Below are 24,059 nucleotides of genomic sequence, written 5' to 3'. Positions count from 1 at the left end.
TTCACCACTGCTTTTGGCTCCTAACTACTACTCAATTACCTCCCCTTGTTCCGTCTCACCCTGTACTTCCCTCGCCCTTAATTGTCTTGTCTGTCTGTATTACTTTTAGATTGTAAGCTCTATTGAGCAGGGACTGTCTCTCTATGTCAGGTGTTCAGCGCTGCGTGCGTCTGGTAGCGCTATACAAATGTTAATAATAATAATAAAGCAGCACTTATCATGTAAAATGAGTTTATATTGTTGGGGCAGACTGGATGGACCATACAGGTCTTTATCTGCCGTCATTTACTATGTTACTATGTATATGTTGGGGGGGGGGGGAGGGGAAGTAATATAAGGGGAAAAATCCCTAGGAACTTGCAAATCATAAATCACGGTGTCGGATCCCAGCCCTGCGTTTGAGTGTGAAGCCCAAAGAGGAAGGAGAAACCTGCGGGCTCAAGAAAAAGAAAACTGGAGAGCAGGCTGCAGTAAGAGAAATAGGGAAGAGTGTAAGAGCTGAGAAAGTGAGGATAATTTTCAGCACACCTATGGTATTTGCAAGCATGTGAATACTTTGGCTTGCAGGGCCAGTGGGTCCTGGTAGAGAATCTTTAACCTTCTAGATTCGAGCCAAAGTCTGCAAGTTAAGGCTGAAGAGCAGGCCTAGGTATTTCAAAATGTAATTCCTCTGCATTTTCAGGGGCATACCAGCCGTATCTTCATAGGAGCCAACTTTTCAAAATGATTGGGGGTGCTAAACCTGATGGAAATTACCCCTCTGTGGACACAATCAAGGAGTTTGGTCAATATTGGGGGTGCTCCAGCACCCGCAGAGCTGGCTCCTGTGCATATCCCTAGTTCTATCTTTCTCTCCAGGAGGTCAGGGGCAACTTTTAAAGTTTTCTTGGAGAGCTTTTTCACAAATCTAAGTTATCCCTAAGACTTTGTGAACTCTGTATTGGAACCAGGTAAAGACTGAATATTTAGACTATTTTTCAGGCACAAGGAGGAGTTCGTGAACTTCAAGGGTAGAACTATGGAGCTGTTACGAAAGTCATTGAGAAATAAGAGGCAATTTGTGTTTTGCAGATTGATGCTCAGGTTTTTCATTTTATTTTTTTGACCTTGTATGAGTACTGTGTTTGATACTACAATTAACTGTTCTTCCTCATCTATAAGTTAAACCAGGAAGCCGTTCAAGTAATTGCATTTGTGGCAGCCTCGGGACCTGAGCAATAATTGTTTACTCTCCCTTCTTTATAGAAAGATTAGGTGTCATTTAGGCCAGATTTATTGTCCTTTATGTTCTGCTACTGGTTTGCTATGCCTTTTCTTCATAGTTAAATGAATGCCTCACCCCCTATTATGACAGACTTTTGTGAGAGGAGTGGATTTTTTTCTTTACTTTTTGACGATATTATTTCTTTTTTTTTTAATTTGTCATTTTTTAATACAATTGTCATTACAAAAGTAAAACATAAATTCTATAAAATGGAAAAATAATATAATGTATGTGTAATCTGTTTTTATTAAAAATGCAATAGAGGAGGAGTGGCCTAATGGTTAGTACAGTGGGCTTTCATCTCACTGCCGCTCCTTGTGACCTTGGGCAAGTTACTTAACTCTCCATTGCCCCAGGTACAAAAAAAACAAAACTTAGATTGTGAGCTGTCATGAAATGCCTGGGGCTATCCTGTGGCCACTTAGAGGATCTGTCCCCAGCACAGCTCAGGTCCACCTGCACCTGGCGCTTGTGCTCTACACTAGCACCCTTCTCCCACCGACTGGGTCACAACTGCCTCTGGGCAAGTCTCCTGCTCTCAAATTATCCCCAGTGATTCCCAGTGGTCCCACAGTTCCTAGAAAACACCCACAGACCCAACATACAAACCACCAGGGTTCTTAGTCCAGATGAGCAGAGGCAATAAACTAAAAATGTTTGTCATGAAAAAATTTGAACAATTAATAGAAAACTACTACTACTTAACATTTCTAAAGTGCTACTAGGGTTACGCAGTGCTGTACAATTTAACATAGAAGGACAGTCCCTGCTCAAGGAGCTTACAATCTAAATGACAAATGTACAGTCAGTCTGATAGGGGCAGTCAAATTGGGGCAGTCTGGATTTCCTAAAAGAGTTAGGTGCCGAACGCAGCATTGAAGAGGTGGGCTTTAAGCAAAGACTTGAAGATGGGCAGGGAGGGGGCTTGGCGTAAGGGCTCGGGAAGGTTGTTCCAAGCATAGGGTGAGGCGAGGCAGAATGAGCGGAGCCTGGAGTTGGCGGTGGTGGAGAAGGGCAATGAGAGGAGGGATTTGTCCTGTGAACGGAGGTTACGGGCGGGAACGTAAGGGGAGATGAAGGTAGAGAGGTAGCAGATAACTGAAATATGGATGTTAATCACTGTTAGTATACAATAGTCCTGTGGAAGTAATTGATGAATATTTATTGTGGATATCCTAAACCTCCTGACTGATCGGGTTGCCTCCAGACCCAGGTTTGGGAACCATTGATGTAAGACATAAGAGTTTTCTGCGAGAAATGATTTGAAACCATTGTAACAGTCCTGTTACACTCAATGTCTTTTAACCAGCCAGGTTTAAAGATAGTGAGGTGCAGATAGGTCTAATGAGACTGAGCTCAATATTACCCTTATTCAGTTGCTCTTGGATATCACTACAGACACTTCTGTCTCTGTGCTATGAAATTCACTGCCTTAGATGGATCTCTTCATAAAGGCGGTTAATAAATCCCAATAAATAAATAAAATAAAATGAATAAAATGTGCGGAAACTGGATTGTCGTGGATGCAACAAATTTTTAAAAAAAAATAAAATCCTAATTGATCTAGTACAACTTTTTCAACTATTTTTGAAATAAAAGACAAGTTAGAAACTGATCTATAATTTTCCAGCAGAGAAAGATCTAAAGAATTGCTTTTAAAATCGATCTTATTTCTGCTTTTTACAAAAATAGAAAAAGAATCCTGTTTGAAGGCTTGTATTTACCATACCAACTATATAAGGGAATAGAGCTTGTAAATTATGAGCTAAAAAAAATAAAGGAATTGAGTCTACAACTGAAGATGATGTTATAACTCTCTCTTCTGAATTCAACATACTCTCTTCTGAATTCTCTTACCCGTATTTTCACTACAATTAACACTCCACCCACATAAAAAAAAATTGCTATACCCTAAGGTTTTCGTGATATTGTTCTATCGCCCTATCTTTTCCCCATTGTGACATTCCACTGTTTATACGCTCTAAATGTTGTTTTGACTTGACTTTGTCTTCCCATAACTCCTTATAATGTAACCCATAATCGTACTGTAACACATTGTATTTCCATCATTCATAATGTATTGTAAGCCACACTGAGCCCGCAAATAGGTGGGAAAATGTGGGATACAAATGCAATAAATATAATATAATAATATAAATATATGAACTGAAGAAATCTGTTTTTCAAAATCTTGTACTTGTAAGAAGTTAAATTGTAACCAATATCCCTGTAGGTTAAGTGAAGTGTCTAATTTTTCTCAGTCCGCTTCCTTAAATACTGTTGCTAATAGTGGCGGAAAGGAATCTTGTAATTGCCTAACCTTATCTTGGAAAAAGACACCTAATTGTTCTGCTGATACTAGCAAACGATCTGGGTCAGCTGTTCCTGAGAGTTCTCTAATTCTCTGCAGGCCCTGTCTATCTCTGCCGTAGATGGACAATTACTGGCAGAAGTCTTAGTTGAATACAAATCTTTCTTTGCCTGTTTAACTTTGTTTAGATGATAATTATTAGATTCCGTGAATTTCCTTTTTGTAGATCGACTTGAAGAAAAGACGGCTGAGGGGGAGATATGATAGAGGTTTATAAAATAATAAGTGGAGTTGAATGGGTAGACATGAATCGTCTGTTTACTCTTTCCAAAAATACTAGGACTAGGGGGCATGCGATGAAGCTACAAAGTAGTAAATTTAAAATGAATCGGAGAAAATGTTTCTTCACTCAATGTGTAATTAAACTCTGGAATTCATTGCCAGAGAATGTGGTAAAGGCAGTTAACTTAGCGGTGTTTAAAAAAGGTTTGGACGGCTTTCTAAGGGAAAAGTTCATAGACCATTATTAAAATGACTTGGGGAAAATCCGCTGCTTCTTTCTGGGATAAGCAGCATAAAATGTATTGAACTTTTTTGGGATCTTGCCAGGTATTTGTGACCTGGGTTGGCCACTGTTGGAAACAGGATGCTGGGCTTGATAGACCTTTGGTCTGTCCCAGTGTGACAATAATTATGTATTTTTACCCATCCTCTGTTTGTCTGTCCTGATTAGATTGTAAGCTCTGTGGAGCAGGGACTGTCTCTTCATGTCCAAGTGTACAGCGTTGCTTATGTCCAGTAGTGCTATAGAAATGATAAGTAGTAGTAGTATTAGCGGAGCAAGGAGCAGTGAGTGTAATATGATTAATGTGTTAAAATTATTAACGGGATAAGGGGCCCTTTTACTAAGCTGTGGTAAAAAGTGGCCTGTGGTAGTTCGGATACATGAAACTGGTGCACGCTGGGCCATTTTGTTTTTTACCACAACTGGGGAAAAAAGGCTTTTTTAATGGAGCAGTAAATGGCTGTGTGCTATAATTAAAAGTAGCAAGTGGCTATTTACTGCCTGAACCCTTACTGCCACCCATTGACCTAGAGGTAAGGGCTCATGCACTACTCTTGCGGTAATCATGCAACATGTGCCAATGTGGCCACGCTGCACAGCAACTTCAAAATTACAGTCCTGTGATCTTGGCATGTGCTACCTGTGCATTAGCCCTACCTCTGCTTAATAAAAGGGCCCCCAGATGTGCAGCCCTACTATTTTTTGTATTTACTTTGAATGCACTACTACTTATCATTTCTATAGCGCTACTAGACGTACGCAGCACTGTACACTTGAACATGAAGAGACAGTCCCTGCTCGACAGAGCTTACAATCTAATCAAGACAGACAAACAGGACAAATAAGGTATAAGGACAAAGAGTAGCAAGATTCCGGAATCCCAAAGAGTAGCAAGATTCTGTGCAGAATCCCAAACAGTAGCAAGATTCTGGAATCCCACAGTAGCAAGATTCTGTGTGGAATCCGAAAGAGTAGCAAGATTCCGGATTCCCAAAGACTACTACTACTACTACTTATCATTTCTATAGCGCTACTAGACGTACGCAGCGCTGTACACTTGAACATGAAGAGACAGTCCCTGCTCGACAGAGCTTACAATCTAATTAGGACAGACAAACAGGACAAATAAGAGATAAGGACAAAGAGTAGCAAGATTCCAGAATCCCAAAGAGTAGCAAGATTCCGTGCAGAATCCCAAACAGTAGCAAGATTCTGGAATCCCACAGTAGCAAGATTCTGTGTGGAATCCGAAAGAGTAGCAAGATTCCGGATTCCCAAAGACTACTACTACTACTTATCATTTCTCTAGCACTACTAGATGTACGCAGCGCTGTACACTTGAACATGAAGAGACAGTCCCTGCTCGAAAGAGCTTACAATCTAATCAAGACAGACAAACAGGACAAATAAGGTATAAGGACAAAGAGTAGCAAGATTCCGGAATCCCAAAGAGTAGCAAGATTCCGTGCAGAATCCCAAACAGTAGCAAGATTCTGGAATCCCACAGTAGCAAGATTCTGTGTGGAATCCGAAAGAGTAGCAAGATTCCGGATTCCCAAAGACTACTACTACTACTTATCATTTCTCTAGCACTACTAGATGTACGCAGCGCTGTACACTTGAACATGAAGAGACAGTCCCTGCTCGAAAGAGCTTACAATCTAATCAAGACAGACAAACAGGACAAATAAGGTATAAGGACAAAGAGTAGCAAGATTCCGGAATCCCAAAGAGTAGCAAGATTCCGTGCAGAATCCCAAACAGTAGCAAGATTCTGGAATCCCACAGTAGCAAGATTCTGTGTGGAATCCGAAAGAGTAGCAAGATTCCGGATTCCCAAAGACTACTACTACTTATCATTTCTCTAGCGCTACTAGATGTACGCAGCGCTGTACACTTGAACATGAAGAGACAGTCCCTGCTCGAAAGAGCTTACAATCTAATCAAGACAGACAAATAGAACAAACAAGGTATAAGGACAAAGAGTAGCAAGATTCTGTGCAGAATCCCAAAGAATAGCAAGATTCCGGAATCCCAAAGAGTAGCAAGATTCCATGCAGAATCCCAAAGTGTAGCAAGATTCTGGAATCCCAAAGTGTAGCAAGATTCTGGAATCCCAAAGACTACTACTGCTACTTCTACTTATCATTTCTATAGTGCTACTAGACGTACACAGCGCTGTACACTTGAACATGACGAGACAGCTCGACAGAGCTTACAGTCTAATCAAGACAGACAAACAGGACAAATAAGAGATAAGGGAATTACTAAGGTGGGGACCAGCTCAGGAAGTTTATTCCAGGCACATGGTGCGGCAAGATAAAGGGAGCGGAGTCTGGAGTTAAGCAGCAAAAAAGAACAAAAAAACCCCCAAAACAAGAGAAAAAAAACACACACCCGTGTGAACTCGTAGCCAAAGCTAGACTAAAGGGACTCATGAGGTATCAGTGCATGGGAAGATGTTTCTGAATTCAGAGAATATTCTGTGTCAATGCCGTTGTTATGTCATACACTTGTCGATGGAGAATCAAAGTCATGCTATTAGAAAGGAACATTATGAGGAAAAGGCAAAGACCAAATAGAAGAACACACTTATATACATAAATGGCAGCAGCACACCCAAGTAATACAAGTAATACAGTAAGTTAAAAGAACCAGGTTGTGAGAGAACATTGTGGAATACATCATCGGTTTTATAATTAGGGGCATAGAGGCGTGAAAATGAGCTAGACCAAAAATTGGCAACTCCTGGTACATGTGCTATTCCTGACTGGTAAGTCACCAGCACCACAAGCATTCTTGAAAAATTCAGGTAGCATGCATGTGCCAACCATTAAGCTAGATGTTTAAAATGTGCTTGAAAAGATATGCATAGGTTTATTCAAATTATTTATCTTTTTTTAAATCCCACTAAGATCAAATCATGCATATACATTTTTTTTTTCTCGTCAGATTTGTTTATGTATATTTTAATGGATGTTCAGAAAATGTCATCCTTAATCTCTCTTGCCACACTGTGGCAGTGCAGATTTGTTATCTTATTCTGTGCAGTAAGGAAAAAAGTGCCTTAGAAGTGATACTTTAGAGCTTAATGTTAGCAATATAGACTACTATTAGAAAATTGCAGCAGGGAGAAATTTAAGGAAAGCAGTCTAGAAATAGAGCGTAATTTAATACCACAGTTTTTTTTTCTTCTGTAGAACAGGAGTTTTCAACCCAGTTTTTAGGACACACTCAGCCAGTCAGGTTTTCAGGGTATCCACAAAGAATTTTGATGACACAGATGTGCATGCACTACTTCCACTGTATGCAAATCTCTCAGGAAAATTTGACTGGCTGGGTGTGTCCCGAAGACCGGGTTGAAAATCCCTGCTCTAGAGGCTTTTTTATTTTATTTTTTATTTATGAAAATTTATACATTTATAATCAAGCAAATGCTTGTTTGAAAAGCAATACATTTCAATCTGTTTAAAGGAAATACAAAACAAAAGAAAAAGATTTGAAATTTCTTGCTCAAGTCCACATTTTTGGAACAAAATGTTAAGAAATGGAATTTGTTTTATAACATAAGCTTCTAAGATAGAACAGTAGATGATAACAGCCATCATTACACAGTGTTATAATTACAAATTAAAGGGGAAAAAAACAAGATGTTCTAAGAACCCCTATTTTGCCTTGAGGAAAGAAATGCTGTTAACTGAGCCGGATCAAAAAACATATACTTATTTGATTGATATCTCACCACACACTTGCAAGGATATCGCAAGTAAAATGTTGCACCCAGCTGGGTTACAGCTGGTTTCATTAAAAGAAATAGTTTCCGACGCTTTTGCGTGTCTGTGGAGATATCGGGAAACATTTGTATTTTCTGACCAAGAAATGTTTTATCTTTATTCTTGAAATACATGGACATTAACAACTGCTTATCTGGTGCCAATGCCACTGTTACTATTAATGTCGTTGCAATTTTTAATTCTTTTTTAATTCCCAAAATGTTTTCCTATGTTATACTACTACTACTACTACTACTATACTCCTATTAAACGGTTGAAAGAGATCATTTATTTATAAGAAACTAATTATTTTAATTTTTATGCTAGGAATCGGAAGAAATTAAATCTAATGAACTTGACGCAAAGCTCCGTATTACGAAGGGAGAACTCGAGAGACAAATGCAAGAAAAAACGGACCATTTGGAGGTGACTTGACGTTTCTTTGCCGATCTGCAAAATGTTCCCAGCATGGCAGTTTCTGATGTGTCCACCGGAAGGTGTTCTGTTTACATATAGTCTTAAGTCAAATCATGGCAACGTCAAGCTCTTTGCCTCCCTGACATGGATGGTGGGCACCCCATCCAATTTTAAGTCTGCCATAGGGCCTTATTTTACTAAGGCAGCCCTAGCTTGTATCTTCAGGGTAAACTCTTAGCAAATCAAGCCCATTGAGGGCAATTCTGTAACGTGGCACCTGTTCTGTAAAGGAAAGTAGGTGCCAGAGTTGATGCCTGGATTGGAGAGCTACACATGCCCAGGTGAATGCCCACCTGCAAAGTATGCATTACCATGTGCATATTCAGTGAATAGTGTGTAGCCGGATAATTGCTGTTTACTCATGTAATTGACTAGAACAAGAGCTGTATAAATCAGAGCAGCTCCTTAGAGAATTACACCCTTTGATTTCTATCCTGTTGTGTGTCTCTCCCTTCTTCCAGCCCATCCCCATTTCTCAGACATAGAAACAGAATTTCCTTCCTTCCTCACATGTTTCTTCTGGCCTCACACAGCTCACCTCTTTACCACCCCACTTACTTTGCCTTCCACTGTTCTCTCCTTTAATCCCTCCAGCATGTGTGTATTCTACTTCTTCCGCTCTGTTCTCTTCTCCATTTGCCCCTTCCCCCAGCATCTTCGCCTGAATTTTATCCCACTCCCTCAGCATGTGCCCCACCCACCTTTGCTTGTCCTACAGCCTTTCACCCCCCCCCCCTCCCCCACTGTCTCTTCATTCTTTCCTCAACATCTCCTCTGTCACCTTCTGCCTCCCATCTCATGGGTAAACCTGCATTGCTTGGTGGTGCATGCCGCTGTCTCTGCGTTGTGCTCAAGTTGCAGACAGTGAGGCAGCACTTCTGTAAATGTCTGTAGGGTGGTGTTAGGTTTGTACTTTAAGAAGTGAACCGGTCTTTCAACTTTCTATTCCAGATTTCATCTCCATAAAAGTGAATAGGCCTTTTGCTCTCTGAACTGGGCTTTTGTCTTATACTTTAAGTGGACTAAAGCTGATAGAAAGTTCACTTGACTTTGTTTCTCTTGGCCACACTAGTCCATGGATTGTTCTAACCAAAAGTACTAGTTGATATTTGAATAGCAGATTGCCTGTTTTTATTACGGCCAGACAGGTTTGACTTGGGGTATGCAAAAGCTCTTAATGTTAAGGCCCTGATAATGTTCGCTATTTAGTGGCTTTGATGGGGAGGTGGATTGCATTGTTCCCATTGGGTCTGTTATTTGGAAAGGCAACAGGGTGTGGCCCTTTGAACAAAGGGGAAAGAATGCTCTTGAATAAGGCTAGTGTTGTAACAAAACGCTGTATTATGCAATGCTTGTTGAGTATTAGTCCGCCTTCACACTGGCAATGGAGAAATGCGTTCTTACACTTATGACCCTTGGAACTAGAGATGCTCACCTCACCCTTGAGAGAGAAATTGTTTTTATTTGTTTGGGAGGTATACATCCAGTCCTCACCAGCTAAGGTAAGAAGCATGATTTTAAATGACCTGGCCCTATAGACTTATCTGATGTTTTCTATTCTCCTTGATAGCTCCTTTTTATTGTGGGGGGGGGAGGTTAATGTTCAGAAATTCAGGAATTACTGTTGCATAAGATGTTGTTAATCAACACCAGATTTTACTTATGACATTGTTGGATGCTGGTTATTCATTTCTTATTTTATAGTGTTACATATTCAATAAAGAGAAATTTCATAACAGTTCAAAAAATGTGGCTGAACTATATTAAACACAAAAGTGTAATGCAGATTTGTTAAATTAATTACAGAAAGGCTAAGTGTTTCTTGGGCGATATTTCATTGTTGATTATTTTTTATTTTATTTTTTTGTTACATTTGTACCCCGCGCTTTCCCACTCATGGCAGGCTCAATGCGGCTTACATGGGGCAATGGAGGGTTAAGTGACTTGCCCAGTTCCCCGCACATTCCATGTAGAAGTCAGCCCTTGCAGATCACCAATGTGGCCGCACAGGCTTCTGCTTCTGTGAGTCTGACGTGCAGGACGTCAGACTCACAGAAACAGAAGCCTGCGCAGCCTTCTACATGGAATGTTGCTAGTGGAATAGCAACATTCCATGTAGAATCTCCAATAGTAGCAACATTCCATGTAGAATCTCCAATAGTATCTATTTTATTTTTGTTACATTTGTACCCTGCACTTTCCCACTCATGGCAGGCTCAATGCGGCTTACATGGGGCAATGGAGGGTTAACTGACTTGCCCAGAGTCACAAGGAGCTGCCTGTGCTTGAAGTGGGAATCGAACTCAGTTCCTCAGTTCCCCAGGACCAAAGTCCACCACCCTAACCACTAGGTCACGCCTCCACTGTTGCTACTATTTGAGATTCTTGCTATTCCACTAGCAACATTCCATGTAGAAGTCGGCCCTTGCAGATCACCAATGTGGCCGCGCAGGCTTCTGCTTCTGTGAGTCTGACGTCCTGCACGTACGTGCAGGTCGTCAGACTCACAGAAACAGAAGCCTGCGCAGCCTTCTACATGGAATGTTGCTAGTGGAATAGCAACATTCCATGTAGAATCTCCAATAGTAGCAACATTCCATGTAGAATCTCCAATAGTATCTATTTTATTTTTGTTACATTTGTACCCTGCACTTTCCCACTCATGGCAGGCTCAATGCGGCTTACATGGGGCAATGGAGGGTTAAGTGACTTGCCCAAAGTCACAAGGAGCTGCCTGTGCCTGAAGTGGGAATTGAACTCAGTTCCCCAGGACCAAAGTCCACCACCCTAACCACTAGGCCACTCCTCCACTCCATTATTGATTATTGATCATCCAAGAGCATTTGTGCTCACCTATAAACAGGATTGACTTGATAAAATTAAGGATATCTAGTCATTGTTAGAACAAGTGGAAGGTGGGGTTTGGGAAAGGATAGATACTCAGTGTAGTATAAATGAGGAAATGGTCTTGAATTAAAGGGATAACCTTGGACAAGTCACTTAACCCTTAATTGCCTTAGGTACAAAATTAGATCTCTGGGGACAGGAAAATACCTAGTGTACCTGAATGTAATTTATTTTTTATTTTTGTTGCATTTGTACCCCGCGCTTTCCCACTCATGGCAGGCTCAATGCGGCTTACATGGGGCAATATGTAACTCACCTTAAGCTACTATTGGAAAGGGATGTAAAAGAAACTGAAGCAATGCAAAGTAAGAATGGCAGTCATAGTGTAATAAAGATAACTCTGGATCTTTTCCATATTAAATTTGGTTGTGTTAGTGTAACATTTATCCAAATCAGACTGTGTAGAAGGAAATGTATTTATGAATTAATTACCTGATACAGTTAATACTGAAAACCTTTAATGCAGGTGTTCGGTTGAAATTGTTTAAAAGATGGTAAGAAATGTTAACGCATGAAAATAAGGAAATTAGAATTACCCTAATGTGTGCTGTGGTTATGGCATCTTTTGGTTTTCAGGTGAGGTGACATTCACACATTTTCTCCTCCCTCTTCACAAGGTACACCAGGCCAAAATAAAAGAGCTAGATGATCTAAAGAGAACTTTTACGGAGGGCATGGATGAGCTGCGTACACTCCGAACAAAGGTAATGAAACATGGCACATGCCATCTTGCTGTACGTAACAACAACTATTTTCACAGTACAAAGAATAGAACTAAAACATTTAGTGAAGTTGCTTTGGTGCTGGTGGTGTCTGCTTTTTAGGTATTGCTTGTACTTCTTTGGAAGGGGGAATTGGAATGACATCTCTTCTGGTTATTTGTCACTGCCTCCCTGTGCTTCACTGTTTCTTTATCTCTTCTGCGGTTAAGTCAAGAAACAGATAGTTTTAAAAGAAAACTTCAGCTCGTGCATCTGCAAAATTTCATTGAAGACGTGCTGTGTGTCTGTTCATTTTATCTTTATAAAATTGGTTGGGAATTTCATTAATTTCTAATGGTTTATGCTTCTTATTTAATTGTTTTGAAATCAACCTTTATTACGTTAGACATAATGGAGGAAGTTTTTGTCGCATGTGACGCTGCTTTCATATGTGGAAAAAGGGCTGTTAGAGAATATGCACAGATAGCTTGTGGAGGAGTAGCTTAGTGGTTAGTGCAACAGACTTTGATCCTGGGGAACTGAGTTTGATTCCCACTGCAGCTCCTTGTGACTCTGGGCAAGTCACTTAACCCTCCATTGCCCCTGGTACAAAATAAGTACCTGAATATATGTAAACCGCTTTGAATGTAGTTGCAAAAACCTCAGAAAGGCGGTATATCAAGTCCCATTTCCCTTTCCCCTTTCCCTTATGACATCACAATATCAGAAGTGAGCAAGTATTGGGCAATCAAGCCATTGTGACATCACTGATGAGGTTGGCTCTTACTGGTGAAATGAGTGGAGGAGTAGCCTAGTGGTTAGTGCAGCGGACTTTGATCCTGGGGAACTGAGTTCAATTCCCACTGCAGCTCCTTGTGACTCTGGGCAACTCGCTTAACCCTCCATTGCCCCTGGTACAAAATAAGTACCTGAATATATGTAAACCGCTTTGAATGTAGTTGCAAAAACCTCAGAAAGGCGGTATATCAAGTCCCATTTCCCTTTCCCCTTTCCCTTATGACATCACAATATCAGAAGTGAGCAAGTATTGGGCAATCAAGCCATTGTGACATCACTGATGAGGTTGGCTCTTACTGGTGAAATGAGTGGAGGAGTAGCCTAGTGGTTAGTGCAGCGGACTTTGATCCTGGGGAACTGAGTTCAATTCCCACTGCAGCTCCTTGTGACTCTGGGCAAGTCACTTAACCCTCCATTGCCCCTGGTACAAAATAAGTACCTGAATATATGTAAACCGCTTTGAATGTAGTTGCAAAAACCTCAGAAAGGCGGTATATCAAGTCCCATTTCCCTTACTTTATATAATTGTAACCCTATGGGTTAAATTTGAAGATTACCTGAGTCCTTCTAGATCTGGTGTAGAGACAGTGAGCAGCAGTGCAGTGAAACTGAGTGTTCCGCATGCTGATGGAACTCTCAGGAGAGTGACAAACAGCTCAGGCTGGCAGTTGGGAGAGAGCTCTATTGGTGAGAACATGCTACTAGGAAAAGACTGGAAGAAAGTTGATGCTGGAGATCATCACCTGAAAGAAAAGGCGCCCACCTTTCAAGAGAGCCAGAGAGAGAAAACAATGAGAGCAGCTAAGTGACTGAAACTACCGTATTTTTCGGACTATAAGACGCACTTTTTTCCCCAAAAATTTGGGAGGAAAATGGGAGGTGCGTCTTATAGTCAGAAGGTAGAGATTTGGCAGGCCGCCTGCCCTCCCTCCCTCCCTCCGAGTTCGGGATCGCCCTCCCCCCGGCCCTGTCACCACCTCTCCCCTTACTCACGCGATCTTCCCTGGTGGTCTAGTGACGTCGGGGCAGGAAAGAGCCCCCTCTTTCCTGCCCAGCGCGCAGCTCTCCATCCTCCTGTATGCTGCCTGACGGTCTCGGACTTCAATTCTCGGCGGCCATTTTGAATCTTGCCAAGACCGTCAGGCAGCATACAGGAGGATGGAGAGCAGTGCGCTGGGCAGGAAAGAGGGGGCTCTTTCCTGCCCCGACATCACTAGACCACCAGGGAAGATCGCGTGAGTAAGGGGAGAGGTGGTGACAGGGCCGGGGGGGGGGGGGAGGAGGTAACCCTGAGGGCGATCCCGAACTTGGAGGGAGGGATTCGGACAAGACGCACCGGAGCACCTAGGTTTTAGAGGAGGGAAAAAGCAAATTTTTTTTTTCCTATTTCCCTCCTCTAAAACCTAGGTGCGTCTTATGGTCCGATGCGTCTTATAGTCAGAAAAATACGGTATTTAAAAAAGTGCACATAAGAGAAAATAGTAAAGGAAACCTGAACAATAAGTGAGAGATAACTAAAAGAAGGAAAAAAAAGAGTAGAGGAAAACTTACATGTTGAGATCCTTGAAGGTCTCCGGAAATCTGAAAGACAGGAGAAAAGAAACTTTAAAGAATCTAGTGTGTTGCAAAATTGAATGTACTTAAATGATTTATGTAAGTAATATTTATACTTATCTGAAAATGCTCTCAATGTTTTTAGAGACTAAACTGATTTGTGTTGCAAACCTGTAATTGAAATACATATGTTAAATTTGCAAGTTGGTAAGATTTCATTAGCATTTAAATATAATTCAAATAATAAAAACAAATATTTTCTTTTTATTGTTAAACTCCCTGGTTGGTGTTGAGTCATTTTGGGGAAACACTGTGACATATTTGGTACCATCATTGTTATACCTTGCTCTGCCACCAGGAGGTTTACACAATTATTGCATAGACATTCCTGGGGGCCATAGCTTGGGCAGAACAAGAGTGGAGTTGTGATGGCCATGCGTTTTTCATCAACTAGGCAAAGTAACATAGCAAGCAACGGCAGCGTATATGTGCACCTTTGGAGCAGGTGTAAGTATTTGCATGAGAATATATGCGCTGTTTGGAATAGCTCTGGGTACTTGTCCTATAAAACAGACAGAATTTGTGCCTTTTTTTTTTTTTAATATAAAGCACTTGAGGGTATAGATAAGCATTTTGGGGATAATGCGCATTAAGGGGGTCTTTTACTAAGCCATGGTAGGGTTTTTCTTTTTTTTTTTTTAGCTCACGTTAGAAATCATCAGGCGGTAAACATCGAAACGCCTATATGGGTGTCTCGGTGTTTACCGCCAGCTGATTTCTATTATGAGCTGAAAATGCTACTGGGGCTTAGTAAAGACCCCCTAAAGGCTGATGCTACTTGCAGTATTCTTACAGGTGTTCTGGGTCGGAGAATAGGTGGCCCATATTCTTACCAGCACATTCTCACACACAGTTGCACCAGCAGGTGTAATTACTTTCCCTGGGGTAATTAGTACATAAGCATAAGCACTGCCACGCTGGGAAAAGACCAAAGGTCCATCAAGCCCAGCACTCTGTCTCCGACAGCGGCCAATCCAGGCCCCAAGAACCTGGCAAAAATCCCAAATTTAATAACGATCAATGGACTTTTCCTTCAGGAATCTGTCCAGACCCCCTTTAAACTCAGCAAGGCCAGCTGCCGTCAGTACCTTCTCCAGCAATGAGTTCCAGAGTCTAACCACGTACTGAGTAAAGAAAAACTTTCTCTGATTTGTTTTAAACCTACCACATTCTAATTTCATCTTGTGTCTCCTGGTTCTATTATTGTTTGAAAGCGTAAACAAGCGCTTCACATCTCTCCGCTCTACCCCACTCATTATTTTGTAGACCTCTATCGTATCACCCTTCAGCACATGCAGGCATCTAGGTGCATGTGCTGCCTTAATAAAATAGGCCCAATATATGCTCCTACATGCCTTTTCTCTCTAAGGCCCTATTACAACATATGTTTTATGGGGCTTAGCTGCCTCCTACCTCTCCCCTGAATTAGGAGGCCTATTTTGGAAAGGTCATGAATGTACAGAACAACTTTCCTATGATGGTGATGGGTATAAAAAGAGTGCTGAAATTGTAGTCTGCAGGTTTGCAGTAAGTGCAATAAGCACTAGAAGAACCTTGTGGTCTTACTCTGCCATCCTGTATTTTTATCTCTTGCGCTTTGTTCACAAGAAATAAGTCAACCACAAAAATATAAGGCGATAACTTTTTTTTTTTTTTTGCTTACATTTTTTGTTGACTTTTTACTTCATTGCTTCACAAATTTTTATCCAGTATGACCCCCATTTTAACACTTAAAAAATTGACTGACCCCCAGATTTGATGATAAAAATAGATTTTCCACTCCCCTCTTTTCTGTTATCCACTTTTTCCTCTCCTCCAGTTATCCAAAGCATGAAGGCAGCAACATAATCTGAGATGGCAACAGTGGCAGCACTCAGCACAGGGCTTTGTGTATCAAGGTACCCTTATAGACCCCTAGATGGGTTTCCAGGTTATCAGGAAGCCCAAGGCAGGAAAACAGAAGAGCAGTAACCCTTGTAGGCACACACAAACCAAACAGTCACAACAAGGGTGACTAAAGGAAGAGCAGCAGACGATGTCCGAACCAACGTCTTTATTGTATCATCCGAGACTCGACACGAATCGTGTTTCGGCCTGCAAGGACCTTCCTCAGGAGTCTTTATATGGATGTCTGCTGTAATCAATATCAATATAAGCTTAAAGCTATACAGATGCACTCTTGGAAGTCCAAGCAATTTACTCTGAAACAAGCAGCAAGAGTGCGAGAGGATGTGGTAAAGAAGTGTAGTACCAGGGTTGAAAGGTGGGTGGGGTGGTGGGAATGCATGTGTGAGACACAGAGCAGGGGATTCGATGGGAGGATGAGAGAGAGAGAAGTTCTTCCTCCTCTTTTCCCTCATTCCAGATACATAGTAACATAGTAGATGACGGCAGATAAAGACCTGCATGGTCCATCCAGTCTGCCCATGACAAACTCATATGTGTATACCTTACCTTGAATTCGTACCTGTCCTTTTTCAGGGCACAGACCATATAAGTCTGCCCAGCAGTATTTCCCGCCTCCCAACCACCAGTCCCGCCTCCCATCACCGGCTCTGGTACAGACCGTATAAGTCTGCCCTCCCCTATCCTCGCCTCCCAACCACCACCCCCTCTTCCCCCCAACTGCTCCACCACCCAATTTCAGCTAAGCTTCTGAGGATCCATTCCCTCTGCACAGGATTCCTCTATGCATATCCCACGCATGTTTGAACTCCGTTACCGTTTTCATCTGCCTCACTCCTTCTCCAATCTCATAGCTTCTCCTTCATCCATGAACGTTCCTTTCCTTCCCCTCTCTGATCCTCCATCTTCAATTCTTGTTCCTTCCCATATTGATCGTTAGGATTCCTTTTTCACCACTCAACATAACTCAAAAAAGAATAACTATCCAGATATGAAAGCTGTTGTAAAATAACTATTTTTGTCAAATAAAATTTACATTAGTTTATTCAACCTTGTGCAAATGTGCCACAGAATGTAGTCCTGCAATGTTTCAGGAAACTGGAGGCTGTGAGTAAATTGTTGACTCATGTCAGACTCTGAAAGAATTTTCTTAAATTATAGCATATTTTACTGCATCATAATTAGGGTCATTAAACAACCTTATGTTGGAAATATAATGAAATTAGTTTTGCAAAGTTTTTTCACTTTTTTAGAGTGTTAGAATATATTAATCAGTAAACAGATGGCATGGCATGCACAGTCGGTGCTTTCAACCTTTATAAAACATAAAGCCCATACCAAGGAAACAAAATCAGTGTGCAGTTACAGTATAAATGTGCAGGAGTTGGCCATAATCTGATGTGTGGGCGACGCCATACACGTTGCTCGGTGCGGAACATTAAAAAGCTAATATTGCTTTAAGAGCACATGCAGCGTCCCCATTGCACATGTGCAAGTGCCTTTCCGCCCACCACGAGAGTGTGGAACCATCACTTTCTTCTCATCCGCTATGAGAGGAGGACATGCTGTTCATGGCTTCTTACACCATCTGGTGCATGAGTACTTTATCGAGTGAGTTTTTCGCCTTCCCTGGGAGACCTTTTCTCCTATTTTTCTTTTTTGTTCCTTTTTTCGCCTTCCCTTATTGTTTTAGGTATTTTTTCCCCACTTTTAAGTTTTCTTTTTTTTTCTCGCACTGTTTAGGGCCTCTTAGGCCTAAGCTCTGGTAGGGACTCGTTCTTTGTGTTTTATCGGGTGCTTTGTCACTTTTTTCTGGTACTATCAAGCCATTTGATTTGGCCACAGCTGTTTTCCTTTTCATGTCATTGAAGGTTCCCAGTGGCTGTAAGCGCTGTACCCTCTAGCAAAGACACTTATTCTTGGTGTCTTCAGTGTTTGGGGCTTGAACATACCCTTTCCAGCTGTGTTCTGTGTCTTCATATGAAGAGAAGAACCCAGCTGGCCAGAGAGGCTCAGCGAGATAAATTTTTTTGAGTATGGTGTGACTCCTTTGTGTTGATGTTGGTATCGGCATCGACATCTAGAGTTGTACCGACATTGAATATATTGGTCCACATAGCTGCTAAGTTTGTCTTGGACACTGGGAGTGGGCATGCATTGAGTGGATGTCCACCTGCCTTGATGCTGACTGCCGTGCAGGGCCCCGGGACCGGTCAGCATCGGACCCAACCTCGAGGAGAAGTGAGGATTTAACATCATCCTCTTTGGCACTGAGAAGCTTTGATGACTAGCTTTGGGTGAAGACCAAAACCCATCTGCATTGATTCCCCTGTATGCATGGTCAGGGAAGCTCCAGGGCACCGAGGGAACCCCCGGTCCCTGAGAAGCATTGATGCTGGGAGGACTGCGCTCCCTCCATTCAAGAGGTGCCAATGCATGGGTCTCTATGCAGCCAGGACCCAGCACCTGTTTCAACCCCGGCAGTTCAGCTGCCTGTCTCTGACCCATTGCCCCAGCCTTTCTGGATGGTCTCTCCCGATGAGCACATCTGAGTCGTGCTTCATGAGTACTTGGTGAGGCTTTTAAAACAGAGTGCATCAGCATCTGGGGTGCTTGCACCTGCCATGCCTCCTGCTGCTGCCCTGCTTGGCCCTCAGCCTGCAGAGTAAGGTTTTTGACGCCAGTGCCACCTGTGTTGGCACCCACTAGAAGTTGGTAGAGGAAGGTTCATCGGAGTCGAGGGTGGAGCTGACATCTCGACGCCCATCTCGATGACATGGTTCCTCTCCATTGGGAGGCTCAGTCTCGGCCCTCCCATAAGGAGTTCTTTTCCGACACCGATGAGGAGCGCTTATGGGAGTCTGAGTTGTACTTCTCGGAGGAGGAGTTCTATGATATTCTATTTGACCCCTCCCTTCTTGAGGAAAGAAGAAAATCTCCACCTGAGAGCCTTTCCTTTTCATCTTTTGTCCGGGAAATGGTGACTGCCATTCCAATTCATATAGAGGCAGAGGACGAGCCCAGGGCTGAGATTTTTGAGGTCCTGGACTACGAGTCTCCTCCTAGAGAAGCCTTGATAGTCCCGCTAAACAAGTTCCTGTGGGATGTTCAGGTGAAGAACTGGGAGTTTCCTCTGTCGGTCCCTGCCCTTCCTAAGAAGATTGACACGATGTACTGATTCCAGAGCGCCCCTGGGTTTGATAGGACCCAGTTGCCTTTTCACTTGGTGGTGGAATCTGCGCTCAAAAGAGCCAGAAGTTCCAGGGACTATGCTTCGGTGTCCCTTGGCAGAAAAGCTAGAACCCTGGATTCTTTTGGATGGAAGATGTATCAGGCCTTTCTACTCATCTCCCATATTCAATCTTACTATCTCTACATGAGCCTATACTTGCGGAACTTGGTGCATTGTATGTCTGATTTGGCGAATTCTCTCCCACAGGAGCAGACAATCTCTTTGCCAGTTGGTCAAGCAGCAGAAAGCGTGTTGAATGTTTTTGGCCAGGGGTGCCTATGACACTTTGATGTGGCATCCAGGATCTCTGCCCAGAGTATTTCGATGTGCAGACTCTCCCATGGCTGCATGTCTCTGACTTGGACCCGGTGGTCCAGCAGAGATTGGTGGATGTCATGTGCTGGAGGGATAACCTTTTGGAGATAAGGTGGAGAAGGTTGCAGACCTCATCAAGAAACACACTGATGCCATTGATATTCTCTCCCACCGAATGTCTTCGGCACCTTCCTTCTCATCCAGGAGGTTTTTTGACAAGTCGAAGAGGGGTCCCTACTTCTCTTGGAGACATAGGTATGTTCCTTTCTCTCACCAGCCTCAACAGGTTCAGTCCCAGCAAGCTCGTTCTCGTCAACAGCGTGCTCCTAAGGCCCAGCCAACACCCTAGTCAAAGCAGGGGGGTGGGCTTTTGACTGGCTCCAGCAGAGCATAGCCACAGTAAAAGTGACCATCCAGGATGATCTGCCAGTTGAAAGGAGGCTGAAATTTTTCCAAGAAAGGTGGATCATTGTAATCTCCCACTGGTGGGCTCTTCCAGTAGTCCGTCTCAGTTACACCTTACATTGGCTGCAGAGACCACCAAATTGCCCATTGAGGGCGTTTTACATCAGCTCTCAGCTCAAGGTATTTGCAGGAAACTCTCCACCCTTCTAAAGGTCCATGCAGTCTAGCCTGTTCCACCAGGGGAAGAAGGGCAGGGATTCTATTCCCAGTACTTCCTTGTGCAAAAGAAAACAGGGGGGATGTGTCCTTTCCTAGACATAAGGGCCCTGAACAAATTCCTAGTCAAAGAAATGTGCAGGATGGTTTCCCTGGGCACCCTTGTCCCCATGATTCAGGAAAATGATTGGCTATTCTGTCTGGATTTAAAGGATGCTTACACTCACATCCCAATATGTGAAGGTCATAGGAGGTATCATTGATTTTGGCTGAGGACACATCACTTCCAGTACTGTGTGTTGCCTTTTGGCTTCATGTTGGCTCCTGGGGTCTTCACCAAGTGTCTTGCAGTAATTGCAGCATCGCTTTGCAGACTGGGAGTCCTTGTGTTCCCCTATTTGGACGATTGGCTGGTGAAGAGCACGTTGAGAGACAGTGCTTAAGAGTCCATGCGGAGAACTATTCAGGTGTTAGAGCTATCAGGGTTCGTTTTAAACTACCCCAAGTCCTCTCCATTCTTTTCAGCAATTGGAGTTCATAGGAGCCCTGCTAGACACGCAGCAGGTGTGGGCTTTTTTTCCCTGTGTCAAGGGTGGCATTCTTGTCACCTTTGTAACTCAGGTCCGAGCCAGCCAGCAGGTCATGGTTCGGAAGATGTTGAGGCTGTTAGGCCATATGGCCACTACTGTTCATGTCATGCCCGTACATCATCACTAGAGAACTGCTGAGTGGACCCCATCTTCCCAGTGGTGTCGGGGAACCTAGCGGATGTCATCTGAGTGACACCAGAATTGGTTCAGTCTCTGCTTTTATGGACAATTCGATCCAATATGATGGTGGGACTTCCATTTGAAATTCCTCAGCCCCAGACGGTTCTGACAATGGATACATTCCACTTGGACTGGGGAGCTCACTTGTGCCCAGTGCCACATACAGATGGCTGCCTGACACAGTGGGCGTGATCTGGTACCCCCCTGCTTGTTGGTGTAGTACATTGCAACCTCATTGTCTGTTTGAATTAGTACAATTTGTTGAACAGCTGATCTCTAAAAGCCTTTAGAGTGTTCCAGATTGCCTATAGCTCCAAAGGTTGATGTGGAGATCCATCTCCTGGGCTGACCAAGCACCTTGAGTGTGAAGCTCGTCCGTGTCAGGCAGCCATCTGGATGTGGCACTGGGCAGTCCAGCATGGGATGCTTTTTAAGGCCACTTACCTGGTGGGCAAATCCAGCAGCCTGGTTGACAGACTGAGCAGGGTCATGCAGCTGCATGAGTGGTCCCTCAGCATGGGCGTTCCAAGTGTGGGGCACTCCCTCGGTGGACCTCTTTGCCACTCAGTTCAATCACAGATTCCCTCAGTACTGTTCCAGGCTCTAGGCCCATGACAGGCTAGCATTGGATGTCTTTCTCCTTCACTGTGAGACCGGTCTTCTTTATGCATATCCTTCCATCCCTCTTGTAGGGAAGACTTCGTTGAAACTCAAGCAAGACCGGAGAACCATGATCCTGATTGCTCCATACTGGCCCAGATAGATCTGGTTCCCCCTTCTTCTGGAGTTATCCTCTAAAGAACCTTGAAGATTGGAGTGTTTTCTGACCCTCATCACACAGAATGAGGGATCTCTTCTACATCCCAACCTTCAGTCTCTGGCTCTCTCAGCCTGGATGTTGTTAGTTTAGAAATTGCTTCTTTGCATCTTCCTGGGGGTGTCTCCAAGGTCATGCTGGCTTTCTGGAAAGATTCCACTAAGAGGTGTTACTCTTTCAAATGGAGGAGGTTTACCTTCTGGTATGAGGGCAAGGCCCTAGACCCTCTTTCTTGCCTTATACAGACCCTGCTTGAATATGTCCTATACCTCTCTGAGTCTGGTCTCAAGGCCATCTCTGTAAGGGTTCATCTTTGCTCGATTAGTGCTCACTATCACTGTTTAGAGGATAAGCCCATCTCTGGACATCTTCTAGTTGTTTGCTTCATGAGAGGTTTGCTTTTGACAAAGCCTCCGCCTGTGTCATGGGACCTCAGCGTTGTCCTCACCCAGCTGATGAAAGCTCCTTTTGAGCCACTTGATTCCTGTCATCTGATGAGCTTGACCTGGAAGGTCTTGTTTTTGGTGACTGTTACTTCAGTAAACAGGGTGTCAGTGAGTTTCATCACAACAGAGTAGTTCTCTGCATGCACCCTAAGTTCCTGCCTAAGGTTGTGTTGGAGTTCCATCTAAAACAGTCGATTGTCCTTGTAACAATTTTTCCCAGACCTCATGTCTATTTTGGCGAAAGCGCTCTGCATACCTTGGACTCAAGTGAGCATTAACCTTTTACTTGGAGCAGACTAGGCCCTACAGACCGTCTACCCAGCTTTTTGTTTCTTTTAATCCCAATAGGATGGGGGTCACTACTGGGAAATGCAGCATTTCCAATTGGCTAGTAGATTGCAAGTCATTCACTTATGCCCAGGCTGGGCTAACCTTTGAGCAGGGACTGTCTTTCTTCTATGTTTGTGCAGCGCTGCGTACGCCTTGTAGCGCTATAGAAATGCTAAATAGTAGTAGTAGTAGGTCAAAGCTCACAATGTCAGAGCCATGGTGGCATTGTTAGTCCTCGAGATCAGTTTTGGAAGCAGGGCTGGTGGTTGGGAGGCGGGGATAGTGCTGGGCAGACTTATACGGTCTGTGCCAGAGCCAGTGGTGGGCAGCGGGACTGGTGGTTGGGAGGCGGGGATAGTGCTGGACAGACTTGTACGGTCTGTGCCAGAGCCGGTGGTTGGGCGGCAGGGCTGGTGGTTGGGAGGTGACGATAGTGCTGGGCAGTCTTATACGGTCTGTGCCAGAGCCGGTGGTTGGGAGGAAGGGCTGGTGGTTGGGAGGCGGGGATAGTGCTGGGCAGACTTATACGGTCTGTGCCCTGAAGAGCACAGGTACAAATCAAAGTAGGGTATACACAAAAAGCAGCAAATATGAGTTATCTTGTTGGGCAGACTGGATGGACCGTGCAGGTCTTTTTCTGCCGTCATCTACTATGTTACTATGTAAATATGCAGTGCTGCAATATGGTCTTCATTCCACACATTCACATCTCATTACTGCCTTGAGCAGGATACCCGACTTGATAGTCTGTTTGGACAGACAATGCTGCAGAATTTGTTCGGTGGCTAGAATCCAACTTGACCCCCCCCCCCCCCCCCCCCCCCCCCCGAGCCCATTTTGTTCTGTTCCAGGCTGCACTCTCAAACAGTTGTATACAGTTTCAGGTTAATAACTATTTTGACCTTGCCATTGCAAGGTCCAATTGACTAGTAGTTTTTGGTGAGCCTGGTAGCAAGGGATTCCCACATGTGAGAATATGGCCCACCTGTCCTCGGAGAAAACAAAGATACGTACCTATAGCAGGTATTCTGCGAGGACAGCAGGCCATTCATTATCACATACCCTCCCACCTCCCCTTGGAGTTTATTCCATGCTATAGTATTGTACTGCTGGTTCCACACTCTGGTGGTGGGCGGGAAGACACTCGTCCATGTACGACGGGGGCGCTGTGTGTGCTCTTAAAGCAATATTAGCTTTTTAATGCTCCACACTG

General features: G+C 43.4%; 1 protein-coding gene across 1 annotated transcript in view; it reads left to right on the top strand.

The window, feature by feature from the left end:
* The window catches only part of LOC115459592 (coiled-coil domain-containing protein 186-like), a 193,876-nt gene that overhangs the window by 96,242 nt on the left and 73,575 nt on the right, over positions 1-24,059 (top strand). The window contains exons 9-10 of the mRNA XM_030189400.1: positions 8,241-8,339; positions 11,915-12,001. Of these exons, the coding sequence (XP_030045260.1) occupies positions 8,241-8,339; positions 11,915-12,001 (186 nt within the window). The remainder of the gene's footprint in view (positions 1-8,240; positions 8,340-11,914; positions 12,002-24,059) is intronic.

Source organism: Microcaecilia unicolor, unplaced genomic scaffold (assembly GCF_901765095.1).
Source record: "Microcaecilia unicolor unplaced genomic scaffold, aMicUni1.1, whole genome shotgun sequence".
Taxonomy (NCBI): domain Eukaryota; kingdom Metazoa; phylum Chordata; class Amphibia; order Gymnophiona; family Siphonopidae; genus Microcaecilia; species Microcaecilia unicolor.
This window is presented reverse-complemented; position numbering and strand designations above follow the sequence as displayed.